The sequence below is a fragment of the Acanthochromis polyacanthus genome, chromosome 16 (genome assembly GCF_021347895.1).
Source record: "Acanthochromis polyacanthus isolate Apoly-LR-REF ecotype Palm Island chromosome 16, KAUST_Apoly_ChrSc, whole genome shotgun sequence".
Classification (NCBI taxonomy): Eukaryota; Metazoa; Chordata; class Actinopteri; family Pomacentridae; genus Acanthochromis; species Acanthochromis polyacanthus.
The window spans coordinates 15349469-15371224 of NC_067128.1; the positions used below are offsets into that span (position 1 = coordinate 15349469).

Genomic DNA, 21756 nt, shown 5'->3' on the forward strand with positions numbered 1-21756 from the left:
AGAAGCTTTGGACGGATTCTCGCATCCTTGCTGGTCGGGGAGTCCATGTATGTCCACCAGGTGGCATTTCAACCGTGAGTGCATGTCGAACTGTGAATGTGATGAAGGTTGGACTCTGATCACACGTAAAATTTTAGGCAGATTGGAGCACGTACAGGCCAGTCATAGAGCTTTCCTATCCATCCACCAGGTGGCGCTGCGACCACGAGTGTATGTTGGCCTGTGGATGTGATCAGGATTGGTCTCTGATCACACCTGTAAAGTTTCAAGTAGATCGGAACATGTACAGGCTAGTTTTAGAGCATTTCCTTCCATCCAGCAGGTGGTGCTATGACTATGGCTTTAAATCAGCATGTGAATGTGATCAGGACAGGACTCTGATCTTGTATGTAAAATTTCAGGCAGATTGGAGCATGTTCAGGCGAGTTAGACAACACTTCCTGCTTCATGGCGAAGGATCAATATTTTTGGGAATAGCAATGGCCACGCCCTAAGGAAGGTCTGTTGCATATACGTGTCAAATTTGAGGTCTCTCGGACTTACCCCTGATGAGTTATTAATCAGAAAAAATTTACAGCTAATTCAGGATGGCCGACTTCCTGTTGGGTTTACGGCGTGGCCGTAATTGACTTTTTCGTGTGTCCTGATGTGCTGCATATGCCCCCCAAATATTGTGGCTGTAGATGAAACATCGTGGCAGTTGGCCTAATGACCACTTTTTCATTTTTGCAGGGGGTGCTATGGAGCCATTTTGCCACACACGTGCGCAACTCTCATAAAATATCAATTTTTTCGCCAGTCCTGATGTGCATGCAAAGCTTGACGCATTTTGGGGTATGTTTAGGCCGCCAAAGTGGAGTTTAAAAAGACAGGAAAAGAGTGAAGAAGAAAAAAAAGAAACCCTAGGACGCTTGGACCCTAACAAGGAACGTAAGTATATCAATACACAGTAGCTTAACTTTCATAATGACACAGTTCAAGTATACTTTCTGTTACAACAGAACAAGAGAATTCCTGAAATGCAGGTACGGCTTTTGGTTTTAATGCGGTTCCATATGAGCACCACTATGAAGAATGTCATCAGTAATAGAGGGTTGTGTTGTAGAGTTTAGACTTAGGAATGACTAGGTGCTTTCCTCCATATTTATTATAACAAGCTGAGAATGTGGTTATTTAAAGAACACATTTATTTCTGTTGTGGCAATTGAAGCCCTGCTTTTTAAATTCATTGCTAGAATAAACAGGTTTCCCTGTTTCTAGATAAGTTCATCAATTTAAAGGTGAAGGATGTGATTTTGGGGGAAGATTATTGATATTTATGTAACTAATTTGCATAGTAGATAACATGCTTCCTTGTCACATAGGGCCTGTTTTTCCCTTCTGTTCCTCTTTACTGTGCACGAGCATGAATGCAGGTGGGACTCACCAGAGCAGTGTTGTGTGGATCAGTCCTCATCGCTTTACTTCCTGGTAACAGAACCAGCACTGTGTGGATTTTTTCCCATACACACAGAAAATGAACATTTAATGGGCTGAGAGAAGATTTTCACTAAATTTGATTAAAACTGCATTAGATTAGCATCGCTGACTCTACCTTTAATACCCTTTTGTTTATTGGTATTTCAGCAGAATGTACAACCATACAGCGTGTTTACTTCTCTGACAAGCAGGAGCTACCTGTTCCACTTTTGCAATGTGGGTCAGTGGTTCAGACATGAGGGGCACCATGCAGCCACACAGAATGTAGAAACACCAGCCACTCAGACTTTGAGCTCAACAACAGGGGGATTTCCAGCTTTGTACCATGGAATCGGTCAAAGACAATCACAGAGTGTGGAGCAAGAACAAACTGCTCCATGACAGAAGTTCAAACTATGACACACTGTCATGTGATGCAGGCTAATTTCAGCTGAACCTGTTTTTCAGTGCTGAATCTGAATCTGCCCAACAGCACTTTAATGGAAAACTGTCTCACCGCATGCAGTTACTCAGCAAATAAAGGACCTTTTTATGGAACAAAGCCTCCATTCTGCCACACTGACTGATTCGACATGTTTGTACGGGCTCTGACTCTATTTTAGGAAGCAAAAAGTTATTTCATCAGCATGACAGGCACGGTGACACGTTTAGTACCGGCATATCAGACCATCAGCAGAGGAGTGTTGTCACTTCTCAGCATCTATTGTGCAGATCACAAGGTCATGAGGCCGCAGCTGACTAGCAGCTCTGTGTTGAAACTCTGAAACTTACTGGAGGTCAAACTCATCACACACAATCACAGTTTTCCAAACCACATGGCATTCATCTCGTGTGGCAGTCTGTTAGCCATCTGTCACAAAGTGTGTGTGTGATCGAGTTTTGTTTTGAAAAATAAGGACATTTTGTTCAGTCGTCAATTCTTTAAAGGCCTGATTGAGAGCTGAGCCTTTCTTTCTTTTTTTTTTGCAGGTTTAAGGGTTGATATTAGAATCACAGTCACCTCTAAAAGCCTTTAAAGCCCTCATTTTGTGCAATTTGTGTTGCGAGTTTTGATTTTAAATGAATAAAACTGCCATTATTCTTCACCCAATATGCCATAATGACAAATTAAAAATATATATTTTGACTTTTTTTTTTGTCAATTAAAAAAAAAACAGAATAACAGAATTCAGACTCTTAATAATGCAGTCTATAGAAGCTCTTTTGGAAACACTTACAGCTTCTAGTCTTCATGGGTAAATCTCTACAGGCTTTGAACACCTCAATTTGGGCAGTTTATCCCATTCTTAGTTTTTGTTTTTCTCTGTCAGTCTACACTGAGGCATCAGAACTTCCATCTTCAGTTCTCTCCACAGATGTTCTGAGGGGTTCAAATACGCACTTTACCTGTGTCCGTCAAGTTAAAAACTTGTCCTGAATCCGATCAAAGGTTGACTTAGCTGAAAGGATAGCCATTTCAACCAATCTCAACAAATCTCAGGTGTCTTTATTGCAGAGTGGGTTTTTCTCTCTGTATCTGACTGCATTCGTATTTCCTTCAGCTCTGAAGAAGGAAGAAGTTACTCCATAGCATGATGTTGCCACCACCATGCTTCTATATAGGGACATTATCAGCGAGTGATGAGCAGGGTTTGATGTTTAACAGACATAGTTCTTGGAGTTCTGTCCAAGCTGTTTAGTATTCATCTTATTGGCCAAGAGAATCCTTATCCTTGAGCTTTCAGAGTCCTTTTAATGCTTTTTGGTAAACTCAAAGCTGGCTGTAGTTTGTCTTTTATTCAAGGGAGGATTATTTTTTTATTTTTTAAAATCATTCTACACTAAAATAACTTATTAAGATGGTCATCCTTCTGGCAGGTTCTCCATCAGAGAACTTCTGAAGTTCTGAGTGACTGTTGGGTTCTTGGTCTGACCAGGGTCCTGGTTGCTCATTCAGTTTGTCATTTCAAACTTCTAGAATTTCCGTTATTGACGCCACTGTACTTCTGGAAACAACTGAAGCTTAAGAAATTGTTGCATACTTTTGAACTGACCTGTGTCTGATTACAGCTTTATCACAAAGGTCTGCAGGGAATTCTTGGACTTCCTGGTTTGGTTTTTGTCCTGACAAGCAGTATCAGTTGAGGAATCTTATACAATCATGGAAAAAGTATTAGACCACGCTTGTCGTCAAAAACAATGGCTATGCAATCAAGTACTCCTGTGTGTCTCATGTGACTTAAACAGACAGAAAAGAAAACATGGAATGACTAAAAGCAGTGTTTGTGGCGGCACAATCCCATAACTGTTGATGTAAGAACTTAAGTGATTTTAGTTATTATGAAGAAAACCATGGAAAATGTCTAGATATCAGATCTTAAATGAAACTCTTGTGAGCTATTTTTGTTCTTATCATTATATTTGTCCAAACGAATGTACCTTTAAATGTACCAAGCATTAAAATGAACAAAATTAACAACAAAACAAAGGTGGTCTAATAATTTTTCACTGACTGTATATACAGGTGTGTGCCTTTATAAGCTCTGCTAAATTATTTTAGTTTAACAAAAATGGATTTCAGTCAGGGTCTAGAATGCAAAGAGTTTGAAAATCTTTAAATGCGAATGTTGAATTTTGTGTTGTTTTTTTTTAAATTGCAAAAGACACAAAACATCTAAAAACATGTTTTAACTTCATCATTACAGTTCACCAAGTGTAGACTGATGGTTGCAAATGACAATATATCCATTTCAAAAGTACATTTATGTGTAAGGTGGTTTACACTTAAGGTATAGCTGAGAGTTAGTGATATATAAAGGGGGTAAATCAATGCACTGTCATCTGAGCTGTCCAGGTAAACATACATGCATAAATCTCAAAATCTGGAGCCCAACAGTAGCTTACCTGATGTGACCACATGTCCTGCACCATTTCATTTATTCAGAACAGTAACACAATCTGAAGGAATCTCAATAAATTAAAAATAATAGAGCTCTGACACTGTGAGGACTCCAAGAAGTTCAATACTACTCTTGGCTCAGTTCAGCCTACTGTAATATTATATTCTACTAACCATTTAATCTGACCAATCACTGAGAGTGGAAAAAAAAAACATCTTCTTCATGCCTCCTTATTAGGGAAAATGTTTGTTAGTGTAAGGAAAGAAGATGAAGTCATGTTGAGTCATAGTCAACCAGGAAGAAGATGAATGTCATTATGTGTAAAGTTACACGAGTACACACACACACACACACACACACACACACACACACACACACACACACACACACACACACACACACACACACACACATGTTTGTTTTTCTATACCGGTGGGGACTTACCATTGACTTCCATTCATATCTAACTCCTAACCCTTACCCTAACCCTAACCTTAACCATCACCAAATCAATGCCTAACCCTAAACAAACGTTTCTGCACTTTTACATTTTTTATTAACAACAATATGGCCAAGAAAACGGTGTTGCCACCCGTGGGGACCTCATTTTAGGTCCCCACCGTAAGACAAGTCCCCACCTTTATAGCAAATAGTCAGGTCAAAGTCCCCACCGGTATAGCAGAAACAAGTACACACACACACACACACACACACACACACACACACACACACACACACACACACACACACACACACACAAACATGTTTGTACTTCTATCTTAGTGAGGACATCCATAGGCGTAATGCATTTCCTAGAGCCTTACCCTAACCTTAACCATCACAACTGATTGCCTAACCCTAATCCTTACCCTAACCCTAACCAAACCTCAATTCATACCTGTTCTCTAAAAACAAGTCTTCACCCTCAAACATGGCTGTTTCAAAGTGAGGACCGGTCAAAATGTCCTCACTTTGATAGTTAAATGCAGAAAATGGTTCTCACCATGTAGCAAGTACAAGAACACACGCGCACACACACACACACACACACACACACACACACACACACACACACACACACACACACACACACACACTCACATGCATGTCTGGTTCTGCTATTCCAGTGGGGACATACCATTGACTCCCATTCATATCTAACCCCTAACCCTTACCCTAACCTTAACCCAGACCAAAACAATGTCTAACCCTAAAGAAACGTTTTTGCACTTTTACTTTTTTCAGTAACAACAACATGGCCAAGAAAACACTGTTTCCCCCTCATGGGGACCCAAATGAGGTCCCCACAAATGACATTTCTTTTGGCTTTCCCATGGTTGTGGAGACATAGCCAGCACCTGACCACACACACACACACACACAATTGTCACTGACCTTTATTTCCAAACTCTCTTATTCTGTGCGTACAACATCAAATAAATCAATCTCAGTGGAGCTGTGGTCTGATTGGTGTTTGAAGGCTCCTCCTTCCTCTCATTCGACCCTTGTACTCATGTGCAGTGACGTCTCTTTTGTTTTTTGCTGATAATGGGTCTGCTGATTTTTTCCCCCCACTGTCTGTAATCCTTCATCCTGGTAAGAGCGCTCACAACAGTTTCAGAGAACAATTATTTGTCACCATAATTATTGACGATTTAACGTCTCAGAGGAAATCTTTGGGGAATTTTTGTTTGTGTAGCAAACAGGGACAGACCGTACAGGGAGATTTTCATCCGTGTGGCACGTCATGTGAGGACACAGACTGGTTATATGAAACTCCACTGAAGGGTTTAAAGCATCGGTTGCTTACAGTCTTTCCGTTTCATCCATCAGTAGCCATAAAGCAGAGGTGTGGCGGAACACGTCTGTGTGGAGGGAGTGATGTAATAAAAACATGCTCAAGATAACAATAAATATAAAAGATAATGGAAACAAGTCACAGTAGTCAGCAGTGGGTGGAATTTCACAAGTTGAACCAATCTCTGACCAAAGATGTAGCTACGACAAGTAGCCACCGAGTAAAAATGAGGGTCAAGCGCTTTAACTAAATCACAGTTAATTAAAACAATCATTAAAAAAAAAAAAAACAGAAATAGTAACTAAGTAGCCAACTATATGCATCACCGGAATTTCATAACAAAAAACAATGTGAAAAATTGCTAGAATGTCTCTTAATATAAAAAAAGTACACACTGATAAAGTGTCATATTTTCACTTTTAAAGACATTTCACAACAGATTTCGTGTGACTGATAAATCTGTCCTTGATCGATCTAGTAACTGTTTCATGGATACAACCGGAGAGCGTGGAGCTGCGTCTTAATTTAGATGCTGAAACTGAAACAGATGCTCAGACTGAAACTCTCCCTGCATCCCAAAAAAAGGCTCCACACACAGCAGCACTGATGACGGCTCAGGCTCCCTCCCACTTTTGTAATCCGTAAAGTCAAATATTAAGTTTCTCAGCCGTAAGTTCCCTCAAGCACGGCTGAGTTTCAGGTAACTAGAACTGAGAGTCTGCAGTGTGACGTTGAACTTGAAAACATGATGGAAAAAAAATAGCACCAGGGTGACACATTAACTCATCTCCCACTAGTCCTGATGTTTTCGTCCTCGAATATATGACTCTAAATCATGCTTTTTCTCCTTCAAGCTATCTTCTGTGAGAGTTGGCTTGAGCTTTTCGTGTTCTTTAAAATTGATTTTTTCGCCAATCCACTGCACAATAAGTTATGTCATTATATACGCTACCGTTCAAAAGTTTGGGGTCACCCGGGCAATTTCACTTTTATTCATGTGCTAACATAACTGCACAAGGGTTTTTTAATCATCAATTAGCCTTTCAACACCATTAGCTAACACGATGTAGCATTAGAACACAGGAGTGATGGTTGCTGGAAATGTTCCTCTGTACCCCTATGGAGATATTCCATTAAAAATCAGCTGTTTCCAGCGAGAATAATCATTTACCACATTAACAATGTCTAGACTGGATTTATGATTAATTGAATGTTATCTTCAGAAATAAGATTTCTTTCAAAAATAAGGACATCTGTAAGTGACCCCAAACTTTTGAACAATTGTATTATAGTTTCTTATGTGTGCAGTGTGACAAATATATAAAAAATCTGCCCAGTAACAACATCAGAACGTCATTTTGTATCAGCACATGATATCAGTCTTACTCAATAAACTAAACATGAACTTTTAAAAAAGCCAAACACTGAGCACATCTTGGTTTGTGCATTATTCATGCTGTAAAAGACAATATGTACATGAAAAAAACAACTAATGATGCATTCAGGCATCAGAATGTAAAGTCAAACATTTCTGGAGTATCACCAAGACGTGTGATGCGACATTTAACTACAAAAACATGATGCACATCCTGAAAACAGCACCAAATTAACATCTCTATATGCTGTAATATACATTTAATGTGTTAGAACCAAAACACTTTCCTACATTTTCTTAACCTCCAGCAAAACTTCTGGCCATTTTGATCATTTTGCACAGCACCGCTTTGTGTATTTTCACGGTGCGTCTGCATCTCCTGAGACGAGGAAGGAAACTGTTAAGTAGCATTATAACTTCACTGGACTGCATTTCTCACATGTCACCCTGTAGCTGGAATATCTGAAGTCTCCCGGTACAACCACAGTCTGATCAGCTGGAGCTTCTCTTTCACTTTCTCTGCTTTGAGTCCTCCTGCTGGTCAAACCCTCTGGTCATGAGCCAGCTTCTCTACTCTTTAGGCCACAATATCACACCTGATACTCTCGCTTTCTATGATACAACTCTGTTTCTGTATCACTCTCTGTTGCACACGCTGGATGTGACATGCAGTGTATTCAGAATGACAAAGCAGTTTGCATGAAAAAAAACCAAACTTTTCACTGTTCAGTCGTGTTCATCATCATGTTAAGGCCACAAAATAAAACTTAATAATTTCACATTGTTTTTGTCCTTTTAATCTGATTTGCAAGTCTTTAAATTTCAGCAAAACAGTGTGAGAAACATTCACATCAATAATTAAAGCACTAGGTTAGACAGAGGTCACATTAGTTCCTTCATCTTCATCAGAAAAAAACACGATGGAAACAAACTGTTTCCATGAACGTATGATCTTGATTAAAGATCAAGATAAAAAGTTTTCCTCGGTAGAGTTCAGTAATTAAAAGATTATGTCATTATCAGATGTGGCATGGATTTTACCAGCGCACTGAATATTTTCCAACACCAGCATTTTCCAATATGGGTCTTATCTTTGAGCGTAGCTGCAGCAGAGCGCCCTCTGTTGACGCAATTAATTCCTAACAGTCTCCCTGTTGAGTCACTGTGTGGCAAACGCAACTTGTTCACATTTCTAACTAAAGAATTTGTCATTTCAGCCTTTTAAAAAAAACACCAAATGAAGACTGTACATGAAATCACATTTTACATTTATTATCTCTTCAGTAATTTGCTACAAACATACATTTCAGCTGTCATACGGGACATTCCGCTTTGAAAAGGCGTCTTCGATTACATGCAGAGCTTTACATTCTCACCCAACGGTGCTCATTGTGCAAGTCAGAAACCAGGAACTCAGTGAGCTGAGGAGTCACCTGATGCTCTTCTCATCGCCTAAGAAGGAAACTAACTGATGGGTTAATGTGCACATCTGCCCCAGAACAGCCTCAAGGTGGATTAATTTCTCCATCAGCTGGTTTCTAGTTAATCCTACCAGCCAACGAAGCATTTTCATGATTCATCTGCACTTCGTCTTTGACTATTTTTCATGGTGTGAAGTAATAAAATAATCATCTGAAGATTGGTTTACTGATGTGTGGAAAACATAAAGTACATGTAATCAAAGCTGGAAAGTCGTGTGTGAGTCAGATGGGAATAACTAAGTGAAGCCATTCACTAAACAAACAATGTGCATGGCTGAAACCAGGAGTTTAGGAATAATTTAAAAAAAAAAAAAAAACACCTGTAACTGCCACAATGACTCACAGCTTCAGCTCAGTGTTTCCTGGGGTCCCTCCTCCTCTGTACATAGACGACTACTGGAATCAGGTGTAAACCAGCTCTGAACACACATGATTTAGGTCGCTTATGCGGGTACTGTGCGAAGAGTTTGAAAATGTGAAGTATGAGGGGCTGACAGGAGGTTAAGTACAGCCGTCCCAGATTTCTTGGCTTTGGGTAACAGTCTTTTAAATTTCAACACAATCTAAAATGATCTGAGAGTTTTAAAGAAGCCGCATACAAACAGACTGAGGGAAAAACGAAGCGCTAAAAAGAAAGAAATAAGGGAAAAATGGCTCTACAGAATGATATTATGAAAAAATTTAACCAGGATCTAATGGCAAAACTGAGAAGAACTGAATGAGAAAGAAAATGCAACTTCAAAAACCTAAATATGGATTCCAACAAGTTGAGGAAGAGTGACACCTTGTGGGCAACAAAGAAACAGCAGTAAAAAGAAAGGATTTTCCTGCTGAAAATACAGGTTTAAAGTGAAAACGAAATAAAATTGTGGATGTGTTGAACAGCTCTTTTGCATGGAAAACAAGAACATTGATATCACCGTGTTAAGAATGTTGCTTTTAATGGGGTTTTATGAAAAATAAAATGTCAACCACTGAAAGTTCTGTTGCGCTTTCATTTTGACAATGTATTTAGTTTGTATTTAACCACTCTGGTTGTGTTCATATGACATTCTGATCAGACAGTTCAGCTTCTCACTCTCACATTGAAGTTGTAACGTCACCAAACTACCACCCAGCTGCTGCAGACGTTTCCACCATGGAAATAGTGAAATTTAAAAAGACTGAAAAATATATTAGCCCAAAAAAATATTGCCAGCTTATAAAGACCCACCCACATTAGTTCACCGGACACAAATACCACCTAAGCAAAGAAAAAGCATTGTAAACTCTTCTGATCTTGAAAGACGTGAGGCGCAGAGCTGGAAACGTGAATGAACTAAAGAAGCTCATCACTGCTGATAGAGAGGAGGAAAATCATCCTAAAATCTGTAATGTGAACAAAAAAAACTGACATGTTTCAGTATCATCAGTGAGCCCTCTCTGTGCACTTTGATGGTTTCAGTATTTTCGCCTTCTTTTCCACCTCTCAGGGTAATTAAAACAATAATTCCTGGGTTTAATGGGATTTCAGTCCCCAAGATGCAGCGGTTCTAATTGTAACTGCAGGCTCTGCTTTGATTACAAACCGAGTGCAGGTCTCCTCTTCCTGCCGCAGACCGATAATTCAACACGGCGCTGTTAACAGAAGGGATGCAGGCGGTCCTTGTTGCTCTGTTTTGGCCATTATCGCCACGAATCTTCACCATCGAGGGCAAAAAGTCCGCAAGATGCTGCCGAGAAAAATGCCTCAAAGAAAGGAAGGAGGGATTAACAGTCTGGGAGTTTAATTATTTCTGGTTTCATCCCCCTCTTCTTTCTCTTGAGCTCTCCTCCTATCTTGATTATTTCTGCAGCTCCTGCGGCATGCTGAAGGTTTCGTAGACGTTGGCTGCAAACTCCTTCACCTGGTCGTTCATCAGCAGGTCCTGCAGAGAGACGGAGAGAAAGATTTCCTGAACTGGTTGGATTTTTTGGATGGGAACGAGTTTTAATTTGCAGCATATTCAAAAAGTCTGCCTGACATTTCTTGATCATATTTGCGTTCATTCAAAGCACTAGCGGTACCCGATTTCTTTTAGCGTTTCTTAAAGCCAGAAAGTTGCCATTTTAAATGACTTTAGTTTTGCGGCATGTCTGTGATCTGCTTTTTTCTACAAAATTAAACAACTGAATGAACATCCTGCAAGACTGGTGATTCCATAATTTTGTCCAGGGGTTGTATATGGGAGGATAATGTGTTTACAAAGGAAATTAAGCATTATGGCAAAAATAAAGTAGTACTCAGCCATCAGTGATTTTTAGGAGAATTAATTATTAAAATAATGTCTGATTGGTCGGGCGTGTGCACTCATCTGACTGAATTCTCATTGCTCTGACAATCGCTGGTGTTACTTTCATGGGAGGCAACGCGCTGCATCAACAGCCTGCCAGGGTTAATCCATTACTTTTGGTGGTAACAGACTACAAGTGTTCACCCCCTTGTTTTCACAGCTGGTGATTTATTTAACCTTAAAATGGAGTCGGCTCCAAAATAACTGACAGTATGTCAAAGAAGTTGCTTTGATTGCGTTTCATAAAAAATAGAAAGCCCAAAATTTCAGTCCAAACTTTGCCAACAGCTACGACTCTACAACCAACATAGCAGAACATCTAAAACTAGCAGGAGAAATTCAATTTCTCAATAGTTCTTGTGCTGTGATCACCAGTCAATAAGAGTTTTACTTTTTGAAAATCATATAATATATTCAAGTGAGCGCTGGTCTGCTACAAGTCTCTTGTTGCGATTTTGGTATAAAACAACCACCTTAGAATGACTTAATATGCCACAAATACTAGCTTATTTTAGCTTAGTTTGTGCCAGCAGCTAGAGTGAACTCTGTGGCCGTTTAGGTCAATGCACAGCAGCGTTCAGATATTTTTTTTCCCCACAACCAATCAATGAGTTGAAGATCAAGATTTTCTTTGGTGGACCACAACCCCAGTATCAGGTTTAAATCGTACAGCTGTTAGATTGATGGATGAATGGTTTAGCGGTCATTTGTGCTACGTATTGTTTAAATACTACTATAAACAATAAGTACTACTTGTCAGACATGTTTCAATATACATATAAAAATAAATAAATAAATAAATAAATAAATTCCTAAAAATGGTTTGGAAAACTTCAAAAGAACAAAACTTCCTTGAAAACATCTAAACACAAGCAGTCCCAAAAGGTGTTCCATGCAAACTTTTGGTGCCGACTCTGTTTGACAATTTGAGTTGACATCAATAAAGTATAGATGTTTGATAAGAAACCTTAGCAGGCAGTGCTAACACACAACCCAAAGGCACAAATGAACCAGATTACAGAGTGTTTGAAACACATTAAAGTAAAACTCCCTCTAAAACGGAACAGATGTTCTGAACTGATCCTGAATTACTGTTAAATTGCACATTAAAGACTAAAACACAAACAGAATGTGTGGACTTTGGCTAGTTTACAGATAACTGAAAGTCTGCTGGCAAAAACAAGTGCAGCTCGACCTGCTGGTTTCTGCCAAAAGTTTAATATCAGTTTGTCTAAATGTGGAGCAGTACTGACATAGATCCAGCTGATGAAGCGTTTTCTGTGTGTCTACTGTAACGTGTGTGTCTGAACAAAGAGAACACTGTTGGTGAAAGCTTGACTTTACCTGAACAAAGTGACTGGGAGTCTCGCTGCAGATGGTGTTGATCTGACCGTTGATGATGGGGATGATCTTGGCCAGCGGCAGACTGACCGCAGACAGACTGACAGAAACGTTGGCATCAATTTCAAAAGTCTGATTGGACATTAAACTTTACCTAAAATGCAGTGACAGGCATCCTGCAACACTGATCAGATAACTGGACAGTAAGACAGATAAACATGCTCCGTTAGTCACTGTAATAGTCATAAAAAATGATAACAGAGAATCAAGACTGATCTTTGTTTCCAGGTCTTATACTTTGGTAAGACGCCATCACAGCTCATTGGTTAACCCAAGACATACAGTGGGTATGGAAAGTATTCAGACCCCTTTAAAGCTCCGACTGGTGGAGGGCTGCAGTGATAGTTGACTTTGTGGAACTTTCTCCTATCTCCCGACTGCATCTCTGGAGCTCAGTCACAGTGATCTTTGGGTTCTTCTTTACCTCTCTCACCAAGGCTCTTCTCCCACCATTGCTCAGTTTGGCTGGACGACCAGGTCTAGGAAGAGTTGTGGTCGTCCCAAACTTCTTCAATTTGAGGATTATGGAGGCCACTGTGCTCTTAGGAACCTTGAGTGCTGCAGAAATTCTTTTGTAACCTTGGCCAGATCTGTGCCTTGCCACAATTCTGTCTCTGAGCTCCGTGGGCAGTTCCTTCCACCTCATGATTCTCATTTGCTCTGAGATGAACTGTGAGCTGTAAGGTCTTATATAGACAGGTGTGTGCCTTTCCTAATCAAGTCCAATCAGTTTAATTAAACACAGCTGGATTCCAATAAAGAAGCAGAAGCATCTCGAGGAGGATCAGAAGAAATGGACAGCATGTGAGTTAAATATGAATGTCGCTGCAAAGGGTCTGAATACTTATGACCATGTGATATTTCAGTTTTTCTTTTTTAATAAATTTGCAAAAAATTCTACATTTCTGGATTTTTTCTGTCAAGATGGGGTGCTGAGTGTACATTAATGAGAAATAAAATGAACTTTTTTGATTTTGGCAAATGGCTGCAATGACACAGAGTGAAAAATTTCAAGGGGTCTGAATACTTTCTGTACCCACTGTACTTGTCTAGAACTCTGATGGCTGCCAGCAAGTAAGCCATTACAAAAAATGGCTACACCTCCTGTCAAAAGTTTTGAGACAAGTTCTAATTTATTTGAATGAGAAAGTGTCTCAAAACTTTTGACAGGGGGTGTATGTCAGGACCCACCCTCTACAGAAGACTGGTTTAATGTGGTACATGATATTTATGTAATGGAGAAATTAACATTTGCACTGAGACTTAAAACAGATATGTTTGAAATATGTTGGAATGACTGGATTGAGTTTATTAGCCCACATAGATCAGACTTTAAATGACATAAGTTGTAGTACGACACTCCTGGTTCTCTGCTACACAACTTTATTTGTTTGTGTTTTGTTTTTTTGTTGTTTTGTCGGTTTTTCTCTTTTCCTGGTGTGTATGTATGTGTTCTATTTTTTCTTATTTTTATACACTCGTTACGTATGTCTGTTCATTTATAAAATTAAGAAACAGGGTGCAATGTACGTTTGTAAGAAATTGTGTATCTGCTGACTTCTTTATGGAATAAAAACAGAACCTAAAAAAATGACAACAGGTACAAAGACTTTGAACTGAACACATTAGTCAGCAGTGACATGATGAGTACAGTGTTGACAGACTTGAGTAATCTGGTTATGAGCAGTGGGAATAGATAAGCTTCGACTGCTTCCCACTGATTTTTGAGCAACTTGTCTTTTGTTTTCTTTTTTTCTTGAAATGTTCAAAACAAACTTTCAAAAGCAAAAGCAAAAGCAAGTATATTAACCCTTTAAGCTTCAGTCAATTCCAGCCGTTTTCAGTACAAAAAAAATCGCTAATATTCTATTTTTAAATTAAAAAATTACGAAAAATACAGAGAATATTGGACGGGCATCGCGAGGTGCATTTCTTTGAAAATGACCGATTCGGGGATTTTATACCGACTTCAGAACATGTTTTGGATAAAATAGTTTACTGGCTTGTGTTGTCTGGATGTAAAAGGTTGGATTATGGCCGTTTTTTGTGGAATCTTTTTTTCTGTGTGTAATAATAAACCCGGAAATGTGAGTCGCGCTGTGTGCGTTGAAGCCGTGTATAGAGAATGGATGGATGAATATTTGTTTTTGTCGGACAAATGTGTTTTTCTCACCCGCTGTAGTAATCGCATCTGAAAGTGGTTTATACCGGCGGATTCATGAGAATCTAAGCTTTCCATCGGCGTATAGTGTTTGTATAATCGTGTTTGCAGCCGTCGGACATTCTTGAAATTCCTATGCAAATTAGTAGGTGTACCGCCGGCGCTACACTGAAGCTTAAGGGGTTAAATTCTGCACTGTAAGTACAGTACCTTTAGAAAGCATTCATCTCTCTTTAAAGTTTCCCTTTTCAGGGCTTTCCAACTTTGAATCATGGTCAGTATAATTTTATAATTTATGTGAAGAATTGTCAAAATGGAAACAGATTTCTACAGAGTAAAGTTAAAGGGGAACTTCGGTTTTTTTCAACCTGGGGTCTGTTTCCATATGTAATTTCATACATGTGAGTGATGGAGAAATGAATTTTCGACATAGCTCCAGTATTTAGCCAGGCAGGCAGCTTAGCAGCTCAGCTAGTGAAAAGTATGGGGCAGCTGGCCCCCCCCCGCGTCAAAGTCCGCCCTAACGTGCTTTATCCCCACACTGACCGGCTCAGATAGTCTCAATGAGTGTCCCACAACATACTAGAGATGAGAAGTGAACGAAAACCTCCACATTACCTGGCGATCGCTCTTTGCTGTGGTCTGTATCCAAATCTCAGGACGCTAGAAAGATTTGGTTTCTAGCGTCCTGAGATTTGGATACAGACCACAGCAAAGAGCGATCGCCAAGTAATGTGGAAACCGTTATTACTGATTTATAGACGTGTCAATGAAAAGCTCACCTATCAGGAAAAGAGCTGGGGGCGGAGTCACCGGGGGGCGGGCGGAAGAACTCGGCCAGGTTGTCAAGGAGACGAGAGAAGCCCCGGTTCAGACAGGCGTTGAGAACAGTGGTGAAGTCTGGACTGAAGCCACACACGCACAAAACAGACATTCCGCTTTTACAAGTGCATAAACACAAACATGCTAAAGTGAAAAACACACAAACAGGCGTGGTGTTTACCTGTCCAGCATGTCTCTAGTCTCGTTTAACAGTCTGATGGTCATTATGTCGTTCTCCGTTAACCCACACGCCTAAGCAGAAGAGAAGAAAAGAGGATTGTAACATTCTCTAACGGACTTCTGTCTCTGAGCGTGGCTGTAGATCCTGCTGTGTGCAGTGACCTGGTCGGTGAGAGCGTTCTCATCGTCTGCCAGCATGTACCAGGACAGCGAGCGTTCAGAGCCGGCCTCCACCTCCGCTCTGATCCAGCTCAGCTGCTGCTCCAACTCCAGCACCGACAAACTCTGCTTCAGAGACAAACTGAAGACCAACAGAAAATGAATCAACTGTTTAGACAATGACCTGAATCATGAAAATTAATGTTAACCCTCATGTCGTCCTGCAGGTCAAAATTGACTCGTTTTAAAGTTTGAAAATGTGAGACAAAAATATATGTTTTCACAGTGAAACTTGTGATGTCCACACTTTCGGGAAATCTTTGAATTTCTTTTGGTGGAAAAAAGAAATGTTAAAAATGTTTCTTTAAGAACATTCACATAAAAATCAACCAAAATCCAGCGAATTTCGCTGGATTTTGGTTGATTTTTTTATGTGAATGTTCTTAAAGAAAACAGAAGTTTTACTGATATATGTGGAATCACTTTAGATATTTTTAGGATTTTTTTGGAAGATTTTTTTCAAATTTTTTGAAAATATTTGCAAGAATTTTCTTGCCAAATTTGAGGGATTTTTTAATAATAAAACTTTCACATTAAACTTTTAAGGAATTATTGGAATTTTCTTCCTGAAGGTTTTGCAAATTTTCAGAAATTTGAGGATTGTTTTTGCTGAATTTTTGGATTTTTTTTCAGACAAGGAAACAATATTTTTTGGGTGACCGTAAATGAAGAAAACAGGAGGGTTAAAAAAAACTCTCCAGTTTTGAGGCATGTCTACTTGATTTCTACTCGACATCGCTGAACATGGAATCTCACAGAAAAAAAACAAAAACAAGATGCTGTGCATGGTCAGTAGAATTTTTACTTTTTCTGGACTAAATATCGTTCAGTCAATAATAGGAATCCAACAGTGGACTAATGGATAATGAGAATAATCATAAGCTCAGAAACTCACCTTCCCAGTGAGTTCTGTACCGCCTTCTTTACTACGGTCATCAATGCTGTCAAACCTGGTGAGAGGCCGAGACAAGAAGTCTGAACACTGTGCTGTCTGATGTAACCCTGGTGTGTGTGTGTGTGTGTGTGTGTGTGTGTGTGTGTGTGTGTGTTTCCTCTACCGTCTCCCAGTAGATGTTGGATACTGGACAGGTACTGCTGCTGGACGTCTGGGGGAGCCAGAACAGTCTGGAAGAAGACACACACAATGGAAATAAATAAGCATTTAATATGTTCCCCTACAGCTACATTATTCTTCACTTTCCCTACAGTAATACAGGTAACAAGACTGTTAAATTTGTGTGTGACTGGGACAAATGATAAACATAGTGTTAATGTAGGAGCTTAAAGTCTTACAGTTAGAAATCTAAGCTGCATTATGTTTTGAAAGAAATGGTTTTTATGACATAATGGGAAACCCTTACAGTTAAAAAAAGTCCAAGTCAGGAGACAGAGGCCTTAGACTGCAACAAGACTGACCAAGGTTTATTTTTTATAAAGGAAATAAGACAAACATTAAGTGAAACATCACAGACAATACCTCCACAGAGTGCAATAACATGACCATATTCTTATTTTCAATTTTCTATTTAATACTATAAACATTAATATTTCTTTCTCGTAAAGTACCCGTACTCTTCATTCTAATAGTCTCATTAACCTCCACATTCCCACAGTCCGTACCACTCTCGATCTTCATTCCAGTTTTCTGCTGCTAATGACTGGAACTCTGTACAACAATTCCTAAAACTCCCTCATACGTGTCGCTCTTGTTGTTTAAAAAGTCAGTCAGAATAATGCTTCAGAACCACGGCACCTGTTTATAGCCTTTCTATTTTAAAAGACATTGCATAATTTGTTTAGTATAATTGTGCGATTTGCTGTACATGTACGTACAATCCACTCTGTTTTATTCACCTCCACGCTGCAGGATCCCTCTGTAAACGGGTGTCAAGGTTAAATTACGTGATGTGACTGAACTATTTCCCAAACTAACTGCAACAAATCTCTTTTCTCTCTTTTTGATTAAAAATGATCAGCGAGCAGCACATCCAGGAAGCAGCACCTGATGGTGACTCTCACTCTCTTTAGAAGGACAGACGTCACAGGCAGCAGGTCGAAGCAGCTGTGTTTAATTAACCTTAATTCCACAAGTAACTTGATTGGAGGCCAAAATAAAACTTGGCTGTTGCTGGTTTGTGTCTCTGCCAAAGACTGTTAATGAGGTAAAAGAAGAACTAGTCTGTAACTGTGTGAGTGCTCTGGACCAACGCCATAGTGTTGCGTTACAGCAGATTACAATTCCCAACAGAGTGTAACGTTTTCTATCCTATTACAACCTCAGCTTCAGGCATCAAATCCTGACAGCATTTTTAGTTTAAAGATCAGTATTTTGATCAAGTCGCTACCAAAAAAATCATGTATAATAAATGTACAGTGCTACAGATGTTATTTGTCAAGTCAAAAGATACATATTTATATACTTAATTACCCTCCGAGGGTTAATAAAGTCATCCAGGTCTAATATTTAATGAACACTGACGTATTAGATCTGATCTGACATCAGTAATATGAATGGAATGGGAACAGGCCCAAACAAAACTGGATCAGGACATCCCTCATTGAAAGGAACTACTGAAAAATACATGATTTTTATTGTGGAAATCTAATATTATGAGTTGCAGAAAGCTACAGCTCACAATGTAATGCTTCAACTTTATGAGTCACTCACCGTCCCGCTCTTTCCAGTGGAGTTATCCAGGTACAGGTATCCTCCAATGATGTTCAGCTGGACTCTCAGTAGGACCACCAGCATGGAGGTGCTGTAGATGGCAACGATGGTGCGGGTGAAACCTGAACAAGACAATGAGCTTTGTGATTCAATTGTGGGTCTCAAGTCAACAAAATAGAAACTAACATTGATAGTCCTTCTACTTTTTTGTACCGCAAAGTTCGCCTAGCCATGCTAGACAACCCACGGCAACCAATTTAATTCTCTGCCAGGGTGGGTCTAGTTACCCTCCATAAGCCTCGAGGTTGGATTCTCCTAAAACTGGCCGGACCAATCACCATGAAGTGTAGAGTCAGAAGGTGGGCGTAACTAAGTGACGACAGAGGCGCGACGATTCTGATAGAAACAACCGGAAACAACTAGCCTAGCCGTGCTAGACAACCCACGGCAACCAATTTAATTCTCTGCCAGGGTCGACAACAAAACAACAACAGTCGTTGAGCTCCATTAGCACCGACTCTGAATAATCTTTCTGTTAACATGTCTGTAATATACTTGAGCTTCATCCATTGACTGTATAAATAACGCTTCACCGAACTACCGCATCCTCTGATTTCCGGCTCTCTAGGAGCCTATTTGTTGCGCTGATTGGTTGTATACCTACCCAATTGCTGCAGAGTGATTTGATAGACAACCTTTTAGCCCGCCTCCCTCCCTGTCGAGCGTGCCTAGACCCTTGCGTCTTCAGAGCATGGGTCTAGCGCGGCTAGGCTACCGCAAAGTCATATAAGGGAATATTTATCTAGATTACACTTGTAAAGGATTCTTTAGTGCTATCTGATGTGAAAAAGCACTTACTGATGATCTTTAAGTCTTCCCAGATCTCCAGTTTATTGTCTGGCCTGTGAGAAAATGTGAGAAAAGAAAAAGACTGTGAGCAGCATCAGACTTTATAGTACACGTTTCATTCACTATATAAACTCATGTAATACTTCACAATATAGGTTATTTAAGAGAAGCAAGAAAACTGATGAAGTGAGAAACAAAATTGAAACTTTTTTTTAGCCTTAAAAGATACAATAATGTACAGTCTTGTGCTCAAAAGTCAGACTATATACAACAGTAAAAGAGGCTTCTTCTCACTTGGTCTTCAGTAGTGCAGTGAGACTCTCTGAGTTGAGCTGACTGATGATGGCTTCTCTCAGCGGAGGAAGCATGGACAGCACTGTAACACACAAACACGACCTCTCAATTTAGATTGTTTTCAGCACTGATTCCGATATAAAATTAGTCTCAAGGACACGTGTGAAGCACTTACCAGTCATGTTGCAGGTCCTCTGGTTGCTCTCGAAGTGGAACTGCCTTCTTGCCTGAGCGATGTACTCCGTTGCCTCTCTCTCCTGGATCTCCCTGATCTTCTTCTGAGCATATTTACCCAGGACGTACACGCCTGAGAACACAGAAATACACAACAAGTAGCACACGGGAAACAATCCTTACAAGCTTACCAAGACTTTACAAAAACTTATAATGTGGAGTAAAACCCATGGATTGTACTTTCTGTAGCATACGAATATTTTACCATTTCGTAAAATGACACTTTATGTTTTATGTATTTTGTTGTTGTTGTATTGTCTTTTCTCCAGGCATGTTGATATATACATACACTACCAGTCAACAGTTTGGACACACCTTCTCATTCAATGATTTATTTATTTGTATAATTTTCAACATTGTGGATTAATACTGAAGATCAACACTTTTTTGTTTGCAACATAATTCAACATGTATTCATTTATAGATTTGATGCCTTCAGTACTAATCTACAATGTAGAAAATAAATAAATAAAAACCATTACATGAACAGATGTATCCAAACCTTTCACTGGTAGTGTATATTGCCATAAATTACACTTAAAACATGCCCCAAATGCCAAAATCATTCACTGTCAAATGTGTGTCTCAGTTAATAAATGCTCCACATGCTATTGTTTTCCTACCATAAACAGTCATCCATCTGAGAGGACAATACAATTAGAGAAAGCTGCAGTTTCCATAAAGCCGCATGAGATAAATGGCTAACACTCATCGGTCAGCAGTTTAGTAAAAGCCAGTGTTTCCTTAAAGCAGCTTAAGGACTAGTCAATACCCTCACAATTAACATCCATTAGTGCTGTTCATACAAGGAGTGTCACACCAAATTTCATTCAATTTTTTGTCAATTTAAAGACATCTTTGGTCTTGATAGAGTTCTCTTCCTTTAAAGTACATCTGGTGGGTTGTTGGGAACATGTAGTTTTAATGCACATTCTGCTGTTAAATGGAGAAAATATTATGCCGAATGAATCATACAAACCTCACGCTTCATAAATGCTATTAAAATATATGCTAACATGCATGTATATAGGAATAGTTTAAAAACTAGGCTATTACAAGATAGTTTGGCGGAGTCTGTCGTGCTGCTACAATCCACTGTTAGCAGGGAGCTAAACGGAGCACTACTTACCTCCAACTACAGCTCCGGCGAAAATAAATTTCCTTTTATGGCGTTTAACAAAATTCCAGGCAGACGAAAACATCCTAAGACAGCGAAGAGTTCACCAAGAAAAAACTCCAGAAACACTTCGTACTTTTCACTCACTGTTCGCTATTTTACGGACATCTTCTCTGGAGAGTTTAGCAGCTCGCTGCTAACATGCTAACTGTCAAAAGTGCAAAGTGTCTGTGAAGCTAGACAGAGTGACCGAGAAAAGCACATCGACCTATTATATCAAAATAAAACAAAAATAAAATCCAACCTTTTTTAAGCTGTTCCGTGAAATTATGTCAAAATGTTCTCTATAAAACTGATCAAAATGAATATACGAGCAATTTAAAACAAAATAACCTATTTGCATTATGTATCTGGATTTTTTTATTCATATAGGCAAAATTTCATCATAAAACTATAAACTATTTGATATGTACCTATGGGTTTCACT

The 21756-nt window shown here is 39.3% G+C and overlaps 1 protein-coding gene across 1 annotated transcript; it reads right to left on the reverse strand.

Annotated features, from left to right (window-relative positions):
• Window positions 1-8782: 8782 nt before the first annotated feature.
• Window positions 8783-21498, reverse strand: pex3 (peroxisomal biogenesis factor 3). The gene is made up of 12 exons (XM_051960648.1): window positions 21282-21498; window positions 20094-20225; window positions 19919-20000; window positions 19634-19677; window positions 18776-18897; window positions 17166-17232; window positions 17003-17057; window positions 16051-16189; window positions 15890-15960; window positions 15669-15791; window positions 12669-12765; window positions 8783-10919 (listed from the first exon to the last, which is right to left on the reverse strand). Exons 1-12 carry the CDS (start codon window positions 21352-21354, stop codon window positions 10836-10838), a joined length of 1089 nt encoding a protein of 362 aa, XP_051816608.1. The 5' UTR covers window positions 21355-21498; the 3' UTR covers window positions 8783-10835.
• Window positions 21499-21756: the final 258 nt, after the last annotated feature.